The 20,293-nt window shown below is 44.4% G+C and overlaps 1 protein-coding gene across 2 annotated transcripts in view; it reads right to left on the reverse strand.

The window, feature by feature from the left end:
• Positions 1 to 2,302: 2,302 nt before the first annotated feature.
• Positions 2,303 to 20,293, reverse strand: part of slc2a15a (solute carrier family 2 member 15a) — a 145,318-nt gene continuing 127,327 nt past the window's right edge. For both annotated transcript variants that reach the window (XM_061963786.1, XM_061963796.1), the window contains one exon: positions 2,303 to 5,592. In XM_061963786.1, coding sequence (XP_061819770.1) covers positions 5,350 to 5,592 — 243 coding nt within the window. In that variant the 3' untranslated portion in view covers positions 2,303 to 5,349. The remainder of the gene's footprint in view (positions 5,593 to 20,293) is intronic.

A 20,293-nucleotide genomic window follows, 5' to 3' on the forward strand; every position in this document is an offset into this window, starting at 1 on the left:
AAGAAATGCTACAATGCAATATTCAGTGTTGACAGCTAGATTTTTTGTGGACATGTTCCATAAATATTGATGTTAAAGATTTTTTTTTTTGTGAAGAAATGTTTAGAATTAAGTTCATGAATCCAGATGGATCTCTAATACAATCCCCAAAGAGGGCACTTTAAGTTGATGATTACTTCTATGTGTAGAAATCTTTATTTATAATTGAATCACTTGTTTATTTTTCAACAAGTTTTTAGTTATTTTTATATCTTTTTTTACAAATAGTTCAAGAAAGACCACTACAAATGAGCAATATTTTGTACTGTTATACAATTTAATAAATCAGAAACTGATGACATAGTGCTGTATTTTAATTCTTTATCTTTTTTTTTTCAACCAAAAATGCTTTGCTCTGATTAGGGGGTACTTGAATTAAAAAAAAATTCACAGGGGGTACATTGCTGAAAAAAAGTTGAGAACCACTGACCTAGTATATACAATAATATAAACCAAGTCATTGTATTTCATTTAGGATTATTTCATAACTTCATTTAAATAAAAATATATTTTTTGTCTTTTTTAGATACAGTCAATAAATAATGTGAACATGTATCATAACATGGAAATCTAAGAGAACGTGTTGTGAATGAGGATGCTTGTGGACCTGGAAATTATAATTTATTTTTTTTTACACATTTTTATTTAAAAAACAAAAACAGTTTTTCCAACGTATTCAATTTTAGACGCTTTCTCTTCTTAGTTATTAATTCTCCGGCTGTAGAAAAGACCCGCTCACAGGGCACAGAGGAGGCGTCAGTGCGACACAGTTCGCGTATCGGTCACGTGACCAAAACAGCTCATGATCGGTCACGTCACTTTTTAAAAGCGGTACGCGCACCGACACAGGGTTTCGCTCTATGAGCTCGACGCATGCGCCGATGCATCGGTGTTGCCGGACCCATCACTACTATTTTCTCTAAAATCAGAGCCCACCTTCATCACTTCTGGATTTAGAAATTGGAACAAAGATATAAAAAAAATTAAAGCACATGAAAAGTCTGTGACTGGAAATGCACACTTGTCCTGTGCTTTGGCAAAACAACCAGAAGGCAAGATGTACTTGTATGTGTGTATGTGTGTATGTGTGTGTGTGTGTGTGTGTGTGTGTGTGTGCGCGCGTCTGTGCATACGTGCATGTCCCCCCCAATGTTGAACACGTTCCTACACCGCTGGGTATAAACAAAACAAGGATGTCATTTATTAATGTTTACTGCAGTTTTTGAAAAGATAATTTGGTCCTCTGCCATTTTTACCATGCAAACCGCTGTCACACAATATCGCTGGAGACAAGCCAAGCACTAGGACCCAGTGAAAAATGGTTTCCCTTTATATAGCTCATTGATTGGCTTTGCCGCTTTTCTCCTAATGTGAGTGTCTGTTCCCTCTGTTACTCAATCTGATCGTGTTGAGGAGTCCGTGTTCATGTGTTGCTGGAAGTTGTTTACATGTTTGTTGTTGTTGTTGTTCTGCCTGGATCACGTCAGCTCGACACACTTTAAAATCACAGTTTTAATTTACTTTAACATTTCAATCTGTGTCTGTGTGTGTGCGATCGGAATAAATAATTAGCCTCAAATCCAAATTTTTGATGGATATAATTGATACACATGGATCAAATGGATGTTTATAAACAATTTTTTAAACATCTTACCTTAAATTGTAATGTAAAATTCTATAACATGCATGCAAAGAACTCGTTCCCCCTTTGCTAACTCTATCCTTTGTTTACATCCGTCTCGTCAAAAATATACCTTCTCCCTGGCTACTATTAAATACAAATAATGTTCGGACTGTAATCATCCAAATAAGTTTGACAGCAAAGTGGACAGCCGCCAACGTTGTGTCTCGGAGAGCAAACGAAGGCAACAACAAGTAAGCTAGCTAGATGATACTAATTATGCTAACTAGCAGCTTGTTTTCGGTGCTCCTATTCGTCTCCCTGTCCTGCAATTCAGTGGGGCATTTAGGCAAGAGGAACAGCGAGTATAGCTGAGGCAAGCACTCAACAAATTTTGTTTGGATCGTCAATTTTTAATATTTCATAAAAAAAACGCGGAAGTGATATTTAGACGCAAAAATTTATTTGTGAATTTGTCTTCCGTAAAAAATACAACACACTCTGCTAAGGTGAAAAATTAGATGGCAGCAGAGACAAAGTTGAGGATAAATATCTAATACACACACTCTGTGGGGAGCAATTGCCTCATTTACAGAACACCAGGTGACATGCTGGGCTGGACTAATCCAACCATTTGGAAATAAAGAATATCTCCAATCCAACCTTCCAATTTAGCACAATGAGTCTTCATCGGCGCCCCTTCAAAGGTGGGAAAAAGGTTGTGCTGAGGAAGGATGAGTAAAAAAAGTCGATCTCAGACTGGGCTCCTATGGAGAAAGAGCACAGACTGCGGCTGAGAAAAAAACTTGATAGCAGAAAAGCATATAAACATTTTACACAGAAACCAAAAGACTTGCAACAGGGGAGGAGGGGGCAGGCATTTGTTCCGAAGCTGCCAGTCACTAGGGCACTGCTTTGTTGTCCATCATGCCACGTGGGGTGAAGCGGTGGCAAAGGCTTGGAGTGGGGGTGGGAGGTATGTGTGCATATGTAGCCATGGTCCATGGTGTGTGTGTTGATTCTGTATAGGCCTTGGAGTCATTCTGCAAGCGGTGTCAGAGTAACAGAGTTTATCTTTCCAGGTGTTGTTGGCAGGAAGGAGTTTGTTTTGTCTTCGCTGCACTGTCGCTGCACTGTCCTCCTAAATATTTCAGTCCAATAATTGCACAGAGATGGACGAAGCCAAAACAAATGTATGAAGTAAGTTGGAGACTGTTGACACCGATTTAACATTTCTGTCCAGGGTCCCTCATAAGTCACCCCCCCGAAGTGACTTAATTGAATTCAGAGACTTACAGTTAAAATAAAAAATGTCATAGTAAATATTTGTATTGGATCCTTTAAAAGTCGGAAGTGGTGTCAAAAAAGCATCGGTGAGTTTGGAAACCTGGGAAAGGGAATACGAACAAAACTGAGGATATGTAAATATCTAAAACAGTGTTGATTAGGGAGTGAAAATGTATCACAAAGTCGCTGGAAAGAGGTAAAAGTGTTGCCAATGTATACATCTTTAATGTTGTTGGTCCCCAGACTTGACCATCTTAAAAAGGCACTATTAACAAGAGAGGGAGAGAAAGCATGATTAGCAGTGATGAGTGCAAAAATAAAAATAGTCTGTAAACCAAAATAGCGCTTAAACCGAACCCAAATTCTGAATGGGGCTTTTACGATTGGATTTTTCATAAAAGCGGAAGTAGAAGAGTGGATGGTAGAGTGAACCAGAGCCCTAAGAGATACTTCTTTTGTTGAGTTAGCCTCCTTAACAAGCCATAACGAAGGGAGATCAAAAGCTTTATATTGCAGCCAATATTTAAGAATTACAGTGTTGGTGGCATAGTAGTAAAACCTAAAGTTTGGTAGTACTAATCCTCCTGACGATGTGGGTCTCTGTAAATAATGCTTACGTAATCTGTGAGTCTTTTTAGTCCAAATGAGGTCTACAATCTGACCATCTAATATACAAAAGAAGGACTGAGGGAGAACAAGTGGTATACAATGGAACACATAAGAAAATCACAGAAGTGCATTTAATTTAACACATTTGACATGGGCCATTGTAGATAAATTGAGTAAGGACCAGCAATCAAAATCTCCCTGGATTCTGGACAACAGTAGAACAAAGTTGACTTTGTAAAGCTATGCAAGCGTATGTGTGACCTGGACGGCCAAGTATGTGGAACTTTGCGAGGCAATTTTAAGGGGTAAAATTGTGCAGAGGATATTTCATAGCAGCAGCATTTACAGGAAATATTTCACTTTTACCCAAGTTCAATTTGTAACCAGACACATGACCAAAATCTTGGGGAGAACTTATGGTAGCCGGGACCAAGAAAAAGATGTCCGAGACATACAGAAGGAGGTCATCTGAATAGAGAGAGACTTTCACCTGCACAATGTATCTAGATATGCCCGTAATAAGAGGATTGGCGGAAAGGGCTATTGGCAGAGGCTCATTGGCAAGAGCAAAAAGCTCAGGGGAAAACCCTGCCGCGTTAAAAGGTAAAGGCGAAAACATTCAAATAGAATATTATTTGTCCTGACCAAGGCCTCAGGAGATTAATATAGGAGCTTAATCAATTAAATAAAACTGTTACCAAAGCTGAGTCTCTCCAGGACATAAAATAGATAGTACCACTCCACTCGGTCGAATGCCTTTTCCTCATCCATAGATATCACTGCCATCAGTGTTAAGAGCAGGCATATCATAAAATATATTGAAACGACTTTGAATATTAGAAAAGGAGTGCCTATTTCGAATGAACCCGGTTTGATCCACATTAATAAAAGAAGGGAGAATAGTATCCAGACATAAAGCCAGCAGTTTGGATAATAATTTAAAGCCTACTTTTAACAAGCTAATAGGACGATACGAAGTTCACAACAAAGGGTCCTTGCCTTTTTTCAAGAGGAAAGAAATTGAAGCTTGGTTGAGCATTTGCGGGAGACAGCCAGATTCAAACGATTCATTGTACATGTCCAATAATAGGGGGGCTAGCTTATGCCAACATTTTTTGAAGGGAGGATAGCCATCTGGTCCCAGGGATTTTCCGTTTTGTAGTGACAACGCTGCAACATTTAAGCCCGCTGCAATAATATTTAAAACATTTTTTTTTTAACTCAGGAGTAGAACAATAAGCAGTTGAGTACAGGGATATATAGAAATACTTAAATACATTATAGACATCAAGATCATCCATAACTAGATTGAATCTGCAAAATATAATGGGATGCTGATATTTTGCGTAATGATGAGCTAATAGTTTACCAGCTTTATCACCGTGTTAATAGAACTGAGATCTTGAACGCAGCATTTGTTCAGTAGCACAATCTGTCACAAGGACATCAAATTCTACCGAGAGCTGAAGTATTATATTTTAAACATGAATCATAATTAGCTTCAAGCAAATTGTATGCATACAAATATTAGTGTAAGAAAGAGAAGATAAGGAATCACATGCGTATCTGTATTGGCAGCCATACAATACAAGAGTGCAGTATTCTGAAAAACATTAACAACCCATGCATTATCCTAAAGTAGATGAAAATGGTGCACATTTATATAGCAGAACTACATACCACAGAGTATTGTGAGCAGTGTTTTGAACCTGAGTGGATACAAACGAGCCCTCCAGCTTGACACAAATACAGAATGCAGATATAGTAGTTTGGTAGCTTTGTTATGGTACTGATTAGGAGCTGTCAAACGCCAATGATGCCGGTTTTAGCACTCCGTAGCCGTTCATCTTATTCAGTTTCATCTGGTCCACAAGGAGAAGGCACTCGGTCTCCAGAACGGGTTTTTTCTTGGTGAATAAGTGGCTGATCTCCATGAAAGTCTTGTTTTTGGTTTCAGGCAGGACAGCGTAGACGTAGACGGCCACAGATATACAAATGCTGGCGAACACCAAGTAGCAGTAAGACCCAGCTGACATCTGGTAGGATGAAAAAGAAAAGCACGATTATGTCTTAAGTTTTTAATTTTTTTCAGGTTTTTTTATTATTTTTATTTTTTTAACATGTCCTGTCGAGCTACTTAGGCAACAAATACTCTTGATGTATATGCCCATATCTGCTGTACATATTTACTCTACAAAAGACAAGTGTGGGATACTTCTCTTGTTGCTTTATTTGTCTTTGACTTTCTAAATAGATTTATTTAATGTTTGTCGCAGCTGGACCGAAACAGGAAGGGATATAAAGGGAGATTGCGGAGACATGAGGGGGATAAAACATACAGAAAACAAAAAAACAACAACAACAATAGAACAACAGTAGCAAATACGATATGTACAAATTTGATTAAAACAATGATAGCAAAGAACCAGTTAACCAATGTTATGTTAGTTACTGAAAACCAGTAACTAGTTACAGTTACTAGTTACTTTATTTCAAAAGTAACTCAGTTACTAACTCAGTTACTAACTCAGTTATTAACTCAGTTACATACACCAAAAAGTAATGCGTTACTGTGAAAAGTATCTATTTAGTTACTTCTATTTTTTTTTTTTAAGGACCCCTTTAATGCCCTTTTAGCCTTCATTTCAGTACTGTTATTGCACCGGAGAATAATATAATCTGTTGATCAACTTGACATGCATTTGCATCACTGAACTCTGCTAAGCAATGTGGTCTACATACAACACACAAAGACAAAGACATGTTTCAAAGTGCCATTTTGTTTCAGGCCAGAACAAATGGACAAACATATTTTAAATAGCTGCAACATAACATACATAATTAACAAACAGCATATAACATGTCACAACATAGCTGTAAACCTGGCTTCACCCAAGGAAGGCACACATGACAAACACACAAAGCCTAACCAGGCGTTTTTTTCTCTCAAGGAATTCTGAAATAAAATCATGTCTTCAGGAGATCAACACTGTACTGAAGCCCAGAACACTCTACACATTTCCCCACTTTTACTTTATACATAAGGAAAGATTGGCCTGGCCCACTAGGATCCCTCTTTATGTTTGTGAACTTTATAGTCAATACATTTAGAGTGATGTGATAATTAAACACTTTAGAATGAAAGAGCAAAAGTATATAAGAGAATTGACAGAGTGTGTGTACCTTCAGCAGAGGCAGAGTTTGGAGTGTTTTCTTTAGCTCGCTTTCCATTTTTATGTCCTCACTGTCCAGGTACTTGAAAAATGTTTTCCGTGCCATTTGCGTTTGACGGCCGGTATCATGCTAATTAGCTGTCTGAAAGTGGGTGACTCCACTGTAGAAGTAGCCTGCATGTCTTTTAGCACATACGCTGCAATGGCTCTATCAATGTTGTCCTGGTTAGCAGTCCCTCCGTTAAAATCCAGCCACTGTTGCTTAGGTGGTGGTGGAGGTGAAGTATGTCTCTCTTTACTAGCTTTGTCCAAGCATGATACTACATAAAAAATAACGTAAAATAACGCAGTAACTCATCATGTAGTTAGACTACGAGTTACCGCCAAAAATAACGGTGTTATAGTAATGCGTTACTTTGTAACGCGTTAGTCCCAACACCGCAGATAACACAGAAAGACAATGAACATTAATGCACTACAAAAGGAACAATAAAATACCTATATAAATAACACAATTGATATTGAATAATAATAATGATTACCTTATTTATCAACAAAACAATTGTTTCAAATGCAACAATACATAAATGTAATGAAAACATGAATTACAAAAGAAAGCAGATAAATGGAGGGGAAAAAGAAAATAGTGCTACATTAACCTTGTAGACTGTTATAGTATAATAGGTTAAGCTTTATCAGAGTGCCTTTTATTACCCAATTTCCCTCGGGCGTGACAACGTTAATATATGTTTGATGAAACATGATTATATGCATGAGTGTATGTATGCATAGATGCTTGTGTGTGTATAGTATCTGTATATGTATGTTTGTACAAGGAATGTGCGTGTGGATATATGTACCAAGTGTGTATGTATGTACTGTATTTGTATATGTATGTGGGAGCGTATGACCTATGGACCTATGGGCACAAAGGACGGCGCGGCAGAGTGGGAGGGCAGGCCTGGGCCGACACCTGAGAAGCCAAACAACATGACAACAAATGAAAACTAAGCCTTGACAACCATCATGTGCCCTCACAAACCACAATAGCAGCCACCCCCTCAAACTAGACTAAGCAACCACAGGTGCCAGCACCACAAACAAACAAACAATCACAGCAAAACCCCCAACGGCCAGCACCACCTGATGAAATTAAACGACCGAAAAATAGCGACTGATAACCACACGGCGACAAAACCATGGACACTAGCCAGCGCCAGACCGTTAGTCAGCGCAAATGCCACTCCATAAACATGAGACATCAATGCCACTCCCTAATCCAAACTTGCACAAACACATCGCCGAAACAACCAAGCCACAGAACCAACACCAAACAAAAGGGCTATGCTGCCCTCACACCAAGTCATTGATAGCGCTAGGCCAGACGGACACGGATTGGTGCGACGCCACAAACAACCGACAACCCAATCCACATCTATAAAAAAAAAAAAACTGTCAAAAAGATGACAACCACGTCTAAACACACAAATAAAAACACCATGAAGCCAGAACAACACTACATGACCCCTCTACCAAGAAAGCCTACCGCGCAGCCACTCAATCCAGTCAGACAACCCCCCCCCCCAAAAAAACCACACAGCTCGGCAAAAATACACCAACCTGTGCACAACCAGCCCCAGAGTACACCAAACAACACCACAACCACAATCGCGGCAAATAAAACGACACACAACTCCATCCAGCCACTCCACTCAATGCCCTGGCTGCGCATACCTGAGGGTCCCCCCCTCCCTCCCCAACAGAGATAGAACCCACCCCACTGGCCTTGGATGTGATCTCAACCAAGCGCAAAACTCCGCCCACAGACAGAACACGTCTCACTCTCACACCATCAGCGAGGTCCCTACACAAGATTGGTAGACCAGCAGACCACAGTCCCCAGAGCCTGTGCCAGTTGTGAAGGCAATGAGGGGCCCGGCGCACCCCTAACCCCATCCCACTTGTGCATGTGATGTGGGAGTGTATAAGGCCCCCCAGAGTGTCTACTGTGTAGTTAAAATTAGAAGGTCAGCCATCACAGCTGACATCCAGTCTCTGAGGAGATATGTATGCAGGTGGGGACTAATGATACGATTAAATTTGGGTGACATTAGGGTCATGGTGGGTCCCACTCATGTCGAGCCCCCCTAATTGTGCAGTCAAAATTGAGGAATGGACGAGCAGAGGACAAGTCAGGAGGACTGGAGCCCCAGAGAGGTATCCTCCAACCCCCACCACACCTCCCCGCAGGCTATTCTCTCAAAGTCTAAGTTGTAAGTTTTAAGCAAAGTCCAGGAAATGGTTGGAATGTGTTCGTCTTGTTGCTATTGTGCTGCTGGTTCTGCCTCTGTCTTCTGTCTGCAGTTGCCCTTGTTTGTACTTACTGGGCAGAGTTGCTGCAGCACACCTGTGGCCACTTCCAATTAGGCCAGCTCTTAAACTTCATACTGAGACATGCTCAACGCTGACACCAAAGCTCCACCAAATCTGATGTTTTTTGCCCTGAAGTGACACGGATTGGATATTTTTTTTTACCAGTTTAAACACTCTAAAGTTCGTCAAAGCTGATATTTTCGCATCAGATTTGGCCCACATCAGGAGTTAGTACAAATCCAATTATAATCTGATCTTTTCAAATGTGACTGCAGTTACAGTGCAAACAGCACTGTGACCTGTGACTTTTTTTCATCTTTGGTCGAGCTATGTAATTTGTGTGTGCAGCACAATCACTTTCCTTTTTGCAATTTTTTACTTCCTTTTCCTGCAGCTGGTTTTCCATCATCTACCTATTTCCTCTACACAACAGCCATGGCACAAACTTACTAACCCGCTAATCTGTGGCGTCCATTTTTCCTCGTGTAGTAGCAACTTCCTTGTTCATTTACGGAATCCGGTCAACTTCTTTTTTCACTTTATTGAACTATGCATACAAGTGACTTCGTATAACAACAGTAGACGTGTTATAGGAAGTGGATAAGCTCAATTGTTGGCGCGGACATTTTACGAAAGCTGGATGACGGAGGACAGCACACAGTACACAGCATTGCGTTTGCCTGCATACTCAGCAGCAACCCTCTGCAGCCATTTATTGATAATTAGACACACCGGTTTGTTAGTTGCACCCACACCCAGAGTCAGACCAATGGTCAGCAAGAACATACAACTAACAAAGTTCAACACCCCCAGTTGTTCGTGGTTTGACAGGATACAACACAGTGCATTACACATTTTCCATATCCAGTTACTTATATTTACATCCCAAAAATAAAATTGTCTGTGTGGAGGGGGGCGTGGTCGGCACACCTGCTGCAGGAGTGGGGTGTGTAAGGACCGGCCTCGAAGCACAGCTGGCAGGTGATTGGATTACCCAGCTGGGGCTGATCATCCAATCACCTGCCATGCTTATCAGCAGCAGCCGGGCCAAGACACACTGTGGGAACTGGAGTTGGAGCAAGACACACGTATGCAAGACCACGCCAAGAGGACGGAGAGAGAGCAGAAAAGACTGAAAAGTCACAGAACAGTGTGCTGTCCTGGCGTGTGTGCGCAAATAAAAGCTTTGTTAAACCTGACTACTGGGTTCACGAGAAGATCTGTCATGATCAGGGGAACCCACAAGAGGGCAACCTCTACATCTGGCACCCAATGAACCTGATCATCAAAGATAACAAGGTCCGACCCCCTGGCAGCGTTGGGGCAGGTTTTTGCGGAGGTGATGGCGGCCAGCCAGCAGCAAGGAGAGGCGCTCCGACTCCAGCTGGCCCAGCAGACCCGGATCCTGCAGTCGCTGGTGGACCGGGTCAGAGAAGCGGTGCCAACATCGGCGGCCGCGGCCATCTACCGCATGGCAGAGACGGAGGACCCCTAGGCGTTCCTGGACATTTTTGTGGCCACGGCTGGGGCAATGCGCTTGGCTGGAGGAGGAGTGGGGAGTGTGGCTGCTGCCGCTGCTGGCAGGGGAGGCGCAGTGAGCGGCGCTCAGCCTTCCCCCGGCTTCCCGCGTGCGCTTCCAGGACCTGAGGCGGGCGGTGTTGGACCGGACGGGGTGCTCCAGAGAGGACCACAGGCGCCGATTCCGGGCGCTGCGTCTAGGTCCAGAGGATCGGCCGTTTGCGCTGGGGCAGCGGGACGCGGCGATGCGATGGCTGCAGCCGGAGGAAGCCGACGGCCGGGTGGTGGAACGGCTCGTCCTTGAGCAGTTTCTGGAGACGATCCCGGCGCAGACATCGGCCTGGATCCGCTACCACCGCCCTCGAGACCTGGCAGCAGTGGTGAGAATTAAATGTGTGCATGGGGATATTCACGAGTACCCTATGCCGGTGGAAATTTGTTTCAAGCTTTCTGTCTTGCCTCTTGGTGAGGGCGGTCACATTTTTCTCCGCTCCCTCCTTCCCTGCTTGCTTTCTTGTGTCCTTGTCTTGTATGAACTTTTTTGAAGCCTCTTTCTTTGCGCTGTCCTCAAATCTAAATATCAAACATGGATATGATCAGCTGGGCTCCCGACGCAATTGACCATGTCTTTTCGACAAGGAAAAGAGGTTCGGGGGAGCCTGGCTGCCCTGATGGAACCTTTGCTGCGGGGTATGTGAGAGATTCCTGGGATAAATGGAGACTCATGTGCCTCTCAGTCCTTTCCATCGAGGACGTGGAAGACATCTACCTATTTGGAACCGTGATCGCGGGGCAACTGCTGATTGGGTTGGGCATTGCTCTGGTGTATCGTCAAATTCGGAAGAAGATGGCAGCCACTCAAGGAGCCCAACGGCTGTTTATCGCAATGGAAGGATTGGGTCGAGCTGTGGGAACACAGACTGGGGCGATTTCTGATTTGAATCGCAAAATGGATCTCATCTTGGAGAAGCTTGCTGAGAAGGAAGAATTACATTGAATTTGAGAGATCCAGTACGGACACACAGAGCAGGCAGGTCATTGTTTTGACTGCTCGAAGAAAACAACATTTTAATCTACGATTTGACTCCCTCGAATGGCCTTGATGCTATCAGGAACAGGCTGTTCTGAAGAACTCCCCCGAGGACTCCTCAACGATGGACGATTTTGACCTTCCTTTTTTTCAACAACACCTGGTGTTGAACTTTGAGATCAGCCCCAGTCTACAGAAACATTTCAACGTCTCACCCACGTTAATTGGGCATACATGCACGCACCCGCCCCTCCCCCAATCAACGCCTTCACTACTGCTTAATTCCTCCGGGGTTGTGGATGGCTGAGTGGCGCTTTACAGCGGCAGCCGGCCTCCAGGGCCCCAAATCCCCCCCCGCCCTCTGTTGCGAGTTGTTGTGATTACATGTATGTTTGTGTGCCATGCTATATGAGGTTTTTTCCTCGGACTCAGTCTGGACCCCTCCTGAGGGTCCAGCCTTAGACTGATATTTTATTTACTCTTCCCCCTTTCCCAATGTCACCCTTTTCCCACCTTTTTTAAGGAGCGCCGTAAGTGGCTGATCTGTTGGCGGTCCCGTCTTGTCCCCTTGTAACGTATGTCTGCTCTTAGTGGGACTGTGCCGAAAATGAAATTTCAGTTCTTATGTGTCTTGTACATGTTAAAGAATGGACAACAATAAAGCATCTTGATCTTGATCTTGAAAATATAGTGTTAAGGTGGCTATAAGTTCGCACCTGACGCACCCCTTAATCTTAGGGACCAATTGGGCAGAGTTCGGCAAGTTGGTGAAGCAGTGCACAGGGGTGCATTCACGACCGGTAGAGAAACGGAGTATCTGCGCTGTTCTCAGTGGTGACGCAAGGTCATCTGACACTGCCAAGGGGGAGGGGGAACCGGCGGTGGCTTCACGGGAGGCCCCCCTGGCTCCCCAGTGGCACCCCATGGAAGATTTCCCACTTGAGTAGTCTTGTGATGATACTCTATGTTCAGCCTGAGACCAAGTGATATCCATTGATCAGCTGGTGCGCCCGGGAATAGCGCGGGTATTCCCTCACTTTGCATTAATCAGGGACAGATTATAGAGAGTGAGTCGTGACACCCAGACGAGGGAAGAAATCACCCAGTTGTTGGTGCCTAAAAGCCGTCGGTAAATGCTTTTCTAGGCGGCTCACTTTAACCCCATGGCCGGACACATGGGGTATGAGAAAACACTCAACCGGGTAATGGTCCTGTTCTTTTGGCCAGGCATCCGGGCAGACGTGCGCCGCTGGTGTGCGGCCTGCCTAGACTGCCAGCTCATCAATCCAGCGGCCACCCCTCGGGCGTCTTTTCCCCCATTACCACTCATGGAGGTCCCATTTGAGCGGATTGGCATGGACCTCGTCGGACCATTTCACCCGAGCACCCGGGGATATTGTTTTGTGCTAGTCCTGGTGGATTACACAACTCGCTATCCCGCAGCACTGCCGTTGCGGTCTATCTCTGCAAAGAGTGTGGCGCAAGCGCTGTTTCAGGTCATCTCCCGAGTCGGAATCCCAAAAGAGATTCTGTCTGACCAGGGTATGTTCTCCGTGCCATTTGCTGTTTGATGCCCGATATCATGCTAATTAGCTCCACTGTAGAAATAGCCTGCATGTCTTCTACCACATACGCTGCAATGGCTCTATCAATGTTGTCCTGGCTAGCAGTCTATCCGTTAAAATCCAGCAGCTGTTGCTTAGGTGGAGGTGGAGGTGAAGTGGCATCGGAGTCTGTCTCTCTCTTTACTAGTTTCGTCGAAGCATGTTGCTTTTGTAGCTGTTTCAGCAGATTTGAATTGCTGTTTTGGGCAGTAGATGGGATAGGATCTTTGATCCAAGACAACTTACATTTAACTAAAATGTTCTTTTCTCTGTGCTCGACAACAGAAAAGTAGTGAGGATATCTCCATGTTAAGAAACTCGACTTTGGCTCCGCCAAAATGTCTTATGTTAGTAAACACAGACACACCCCCCCCCCCCCCCCCCCCCCCCCCACACACACACACCCACACACACAGCGCGCCTCTTGTGAGACAGGAAGATTCAGAAGGACACCGCAGCTCTCCAATAAAACACACTCAGATCTTCTCAGTTTCTAGCAGATACTATATAAAAAATAACGTAAAATAATGCAGTCTAGCAGATACTATATAAAAAATAACGTAAAATAATGCAGTAACGCATCATGTAGCAACGGTAACTGAGTTACTGAATATAAAAAATAACGCGTTAGACTACTAGTTACCGCCGAAAATAACGGCGTTACAAAGTAACGCGTTAGTCCCAACACTGCCAATAACACAAAGGTTTTGTCTTTATATATATATATATATATATATATATATATATATATATATACATACATACAGGAAGTCCCCGGTTTACGGCATTTCGACTTACCGCAACTCACTGCTACGAACGGGCTCCAGGGGCAGGGCGAATAAACGAGGAAGGAGGAGAGACCAGTTTAACGCCATATTTGATTGAAACGTTTCGCACATCCTTTGAGTTCCGTGCATTTTCAACACTGTTTTTTTGGACTCATCATGCCTCCCAAACGTGCAGCAGATGCGGGTGCATGTGGTGAATCAAAGAAGAGTAAGGCTATCACAATGGAGGTGAAATACATAAAGCATGATAAAGCATTCTGAAAAGGGTGAGACGCCATCGATCATTGGGAAAGCAACCGTTCGACCGTAGGCACCATTGTGAAGGACAAAGCACGCATTCTCGAACATGTGAAAGGTTCAGCACGTATGAAGGCCACAGTGATTACTAAACAACGAAGTGGCCTTATTATCGTGATGGAAAGATTATTAGTGCTTTGGCTGGAAGACCAAAATCAGCGTTGTATGTCCGTCAGCTTGTAGGCCATAAGGTGAACCAGGAAAAAGTGTCTAGAAAGTGATTTTCGTTCCCACCTCTGGGCACTACTCTTTTTTTGAATTTTTGCATATACAATGCCATTGTGGACATTAGGTTAAAAGTTATCCACAAAATATCCTGGCGTTTTTTTTTAGAGCCATAAATGTATAAAAATAGCAATTACAAAAAAACGAAAATCTTATGCAACTGTTTTTTCTTGTAAATGTTTTTACATTCATTTTGGAAACATAATCTCTCTCACAAATTGACATTAATACATATACTTAACATTTTAGACAAGTATTTTAGCATTGGTATACTTTAATTTGAATTTAAACCATGAAACATACAAAAAAAATAAAACGCTTCAAAATAAGTGAATAGCAACCTGTACAATTGAACATACACATGGTACCTTTTGCTAAACAATGATGTTGTATACATTAAAAATTCAGTAGATTCTGTGTTATAATAGGAAGTAAAAAATAAAATAAAATAAAGAACACTTTGGCCCAAAATGGCTGACATTAATCAAAATATCAAATAATGCCGAAAAATGGAAATACAACAAAAACTGTATTACAGTTTAGAATCTGTACACAATATGGTATAGAACAATATTTACACGAACAAAACAATGTATTGATGTCACAGCAGGTCTTGAGTATTTTTTGTATACATTTTTTAATTATTTTGTCTTAACTTTGCACATTATTAAAGCCATATCTCAAGAATTCTTTGATAGATTTCCTCAAATTTTGCACAAACTCAAACTGATTATTATAATTATTTTAAGGTCAAGTGCACTGTAACCACACATTCTATTTTTAAAGTATTTAACTTAAGTAACTAAAAAAACGGAAATTGTAAAATACTCTGAGGGATTTTTCTTAAATGTGGCAAAAACTCACATTTTTATTAGAGAACTAACTGATTAAGTGTGACTTTGCGTATTCTGAACGAGGGAGACATTGTTCATCTCTTAGCTATCACTATCATCAGAGCCATCTTCCCATGTGCTTTTATCCTCTGTTTCCATGGAAATATTGGCACAATTTTGGCACCGACACAAATCAGTACAGGACAGTCTTGCAGACATACAGGAACATCTTCCTATCTAACATTTGCTCTGCTTGCAGCTGTAGTAGACTACCTTTAAGTTTAACACACTATCAGGGGCAGGATTTGTAGTCATCCATGTAACTTTTAACTCCACATCCTCAATGTGCCATCCATTGCCATTGGGTGAAAGGGCAGACATTATACCTTTTTAGAGAATGCATCATTATTGCAGCCTGGTAGTTTGCCCTTTTGCAGTGTTGGTGCAGGGCGTGACTTGTAGGGGGCATTGAGAGTTCCGGCAAAGCTGATGATGCCATGCAGAATGCTCTGTACCTTGCAGCGTTGACATTTTCTGCAGATGATTGGCCATACAGGTGGCACACATATTTGCTCAGCACATCAAATGTTGACTGGTCCAATTCAAAACTGCTTCCCAGATGTGTAAATGCAGACAGGTATTCTTCCTTTTCGCAAGCAACAGAAAACATCTTTCTTTTCCCCTTGCCATGAAAGGCGCTTGTGGAGTCGCAACCTGAGAAAGTATGAATTCCAATAAGTGCCGAATTCACAATGTTTCCAAGGGCTGTTGACACCTTAACAAGGTCAATGATTATTGTCCTGTTGCCAACTCCCGTGAAGAAATACAAGCTACATGGAAACTCTCTCTGCAGACTTAAAGCAATAACTGCCACATCTGTATCAGGGCTCTTAATGATGATCATGTTCCTGTGCAGCATGATGTGCATGTAAGAACACCCTTGTGTCACATTCCTCATGATCACATTCAAGATCCTTAACAGCATTTACAGTTTGTGAACCATCTGTTACTTTCAAGCAGTGACACAGTTCTCCATGTGCTATGTAAACAGTCAAGTCCTTGCCAAAATCAGTTAGATAAGCATCTTTCCACACATCAAAGAGGAATTCAGCCAGTGCCGCTTTGTTTGTTCCATCAGATAGAAACTGTTTCCATTGAGTTGGTGTCTTCTGGGTCCTTCCATAAATTTGCATCTGTTGTGTGCCACCAACGGCTCTACGTGACTGTTCTACATTTTTAATGCTCATTTTAGGATACTGGTCTATCACAAAGTCTACCCTTTCACACTTGTACTGCAGAGCCAGCTTGACTAAGTACTGTAGTATGGTCTCAGCGAGCTCTTCAAAGGTGGTTGGTCTGGACAGAAAGGCTTGTATGACCACCATGCCACCGAACAGAATAGCTCCATTTGCTGGGATTGTATCAACTAGGCGTCTGAGCTAGCACCAGACCCCCGGCTAGCGTCCGAGCTAGCACCAGCCCCTCGGCTAGCGTCCGAGCTAGCACCAGTCCCCCGGCTAGCGTCCGAGCTAGCACCAGCCCCCCGGCTAGCGTCCGAGCTAGCACCAGTCCCCCGGCTAGCGTCCGAGCTAGCACCAGCCCCTCGGCTAGTGTCCGAGCTAGCACCAGCCCCTCGGCTAGCGTCCGAGCTAGCACCAACCCCTCGGCTAGCGTCCGAGCTAGCACCAGCCTCTCGGCTAGCGTCCGAGCTAGCACCAGTCCCCCGGCTAGCGTCCGAGCTAGCACCAGTCCCCCGGCTAGCGTCCGAGCTAGCACCAGTCCCCCGGCTAGCGTCCGAGCTAGCACCAGCCCCTCGGCTAGCGTCCGAGCTAGCACCAGCCCCTCGGCTAGCGTCCGAGCTAGAACCAGCCCCTCGGCTAGCGTCCGAGCTAGCACCAACCCCTCGGCTAGCCTCCGAGCTAGCACCATCCCCCCGGCTAGCCTCCGAGCTAGCACCAGCCCCCCCGGCTAGCCTCCGAGCTAGCACCAGTACCCAGGATAGCCTCCGAGCTAGCACCAGTCCCCAGGCTGGCCTCCGAGCTAGCACCAGCTCCCAGGCTGGCCCCCTCGTCTTCACCAGCTCCCAGGCTGGCCCCCTCGTCTTCACCAGCTCCCAGGCTGGCCCCCTCGTCTCCACCAGCTCCCAGGCTGGCCCCCTCGTCTCCACCAGCTCCCAGGCTGGCCCCCTCGTCTCCACCAGCTCCTAGGCTGGCCCCGACCTCTGCCCCTCGGCCAGCAGCGCCGACCTCGGCACCTCAGCCTGATCCTCAGCCATCCTCCTCGTCTCTGGCGCCGCCAACGTCTGCTGCTGCCATGCCTGCATTGCCGATGACGTCTTCCTCCACGCCTGCCTCGCCGATGACGTCCGCTGCTTCCACGCCGCTGATGACGTCCGCTGCTTCCATGCCGCCGATGACGTCCGCTGCTTCCACGACGGCGTATTCCTGTTCCTCTTCGCCTCAGACGACGATGTGTCCTCCTTTTCGTTTCCGGCGGGACGCACCACGGCGCCACTCGCGTCCGCCTCCCCGACAGCCAAGAAGTCGACCATTCCTTGGTCGTCCACCTCGCCGGCCACCAGACTCGTCCCCGATGGCTTCTGAGACACATGGGCCGGCGACCCACCACCAGTTCTCCCCTCCGCCCTCCCTTGTTTTGTGAGTATGTTGTTCATTTGTCTGTCTTGGGACATCTGGAATCTGTCCATAGGGGGGGAATACTGTCACGGCCAGGGCGCATTCCAATGCGCCCTCATCTGTGCGCCCACTTGCGCTCTCTCCTCTGGCTGCTCGCCCGGACATGCCCCCGCTCATGCTGAGCGCACCACGCAGCGACAAGCCTGCACTCAATCGCAATCAGCACACCTGGTACTGATGAGGGCGAGCTGCATAAAGGACCAGTGGACCCAAAGATTGACGCGGGAACTTAGTTTACCCTTTGGATACCGTAAGGCTTATGCTCTCTCTCTCTGCGTTTTTCTCTCGTGTCTGATATCCTTGTTTGTTCTTCCCTAGTTACCTCTTGGTGTACCTGCCTTCCCGAGTCTCCCCTTCAACATCTCCCGTTGTTTTACCCCTTGTGTTTTTGACTGCCTTCCTCGTTTCCTGACTTCTCGCTCGCCCCCGGACTCTGACGTCTCTCTATGCCCCACGGACCCCTCGCAGATCTTGGACCCCTTTTGCCTTGCCCTCTTTGGACTTGTCTGCTCCCTGCTCCCTCATCCAACAGCACGGTAATACACAACAGCTAACTACACACATAGTCTAACACCACTCACTTTAGGATTTTGTCACACACTCCATTTCATTAGTTTAGTTTATATTAGTATTGTTTTATTATTATATATACAGGTAAAAGCCAGTAAATTAGAATATTTTGAAAAACTTGATTTATTTCAGTAATTGCATTCAAAAGGTGTAACTTGTACATTATATTTATTCATTGCACACAGACTGATGCATTCAAATGTTTATTTCATTTAATTTTGATGATTTGAAGTGGCAACAAATGAAAATCCAAAATTCTGTGTGTCACAAAATTAGAATATTACTTAAGGCTAATACAAAAAAGGGATTTTTAGAAATGTTGGCCAACTGAAAAGTATGAAAATGAAAAATATGAGCATGTACAATACTCAATACTTGGTTGGAGCTCCTTTTGCCTCAATTACTGCGTTAATGCGGCGTGGCATGGAGTCGATGAGTTTCTGGCACTGCTCAGGTGTTATGAGAGCCCAGGTTGCTCTGATAGTGGCCTTCAACTCTTCTGCGTTTTTGGGTCTGGCATTCTGCATCTTCCTTTTCACAATACCCCACAGATTTTCTATGGGGCTAAGGTCAGGGGAGTTGGCGGGCCAATTTAGAACAGAAATACCATGGTCCGTAAACCAGGCACGGGTAGATTTTGCGCTGTGTGCAGGCGCCAAGTCCTGTTGGAACTTGAAATCTCCATCTCCATAGAGCAGGTCAGCAGCAGGAAGCATGAAGTGCTCTAAAACTTGCTGGTAGACGGCTGCGTTGACCCTGGATCTCAGGAAACAGAGTGGACCGACACCAGCAGATGACATGGCACCCCAAACCATCACTGATGGTGGAAACTTTACACTAGACTTCAGGCAACGTGGATCCTGTGCCTCTCCTGTCTTCCTCCAGACTCTGGGACCTCGATTTCCAAAGGAAATGCAAAATTTGCATGGTTGGGTGATGGTTTGGGGTGCCATGTCATCTGCTGGTGTCGGTCCACTCTGTTTCCTGAGATCCAGGGTCAACGCAGCAGTCTACCAGCAAGTTTTAGAGCACTTCATGCTTCCTGCTGCTGACCTGCTCTATGGAGATGGAGATTTCAAGTTCCAACAGGACTTGGCGCCTGCACACAGCGCAAAATCTACCCGTGCCTGGTTTACGGACCATGGTATTTCTGTTCTAAATTTGCCCGCCAACTCCTCTGACCTTAGCCCCATAGAAAATCTGTGGGGTATTGTGAAAAGGAAGATGCAGAATGCCAGACCCAAAAACGCAGAAGAGTTGAAAGCCACTATCAGAGAAAGCTGGGCTCTCATAACACCTGAGCAGTGCCAGAAACTCATCGACTCCATGCCACGCCGCATTAACGCAGTAATTGAGGCAAAAGGAGCTCCAACCAAGTATTGAGTTATGTACATGCTCATATTTTTCATTTTCATACTTTTCAGTTGGCCAACATTTCTAAAAATCCCTTTTTTGTATTAGCCTTAAGTAATATTCTAATTTTGTGACACACGGAATTTTGGATTTTCATTTGTTGCCACTTCAAATCATCAAAATTAAATGAAATAAACATTTGAATGCATCAGTCTGTGTGCAATGAATAAATATAATGTACAAGTTACACCTTTTGAATGCAATTACTGAAATAAAT

This window comes from Nerophis lumbriciformis, linkage group LG02, assembly GCF_033978685.3.
Source record: "Nerophis lumbriciformis linkage group LG02, RoL_Nlum_v2.1, whole genome shotgun sequence".
Taxonomy (NCBI): Eukaryota; Metazoa; Chordata; class Actinopteri; order Syngnathiformes; family Syngnathidae; genus Nerophis; species Nerophis lumbriciformis.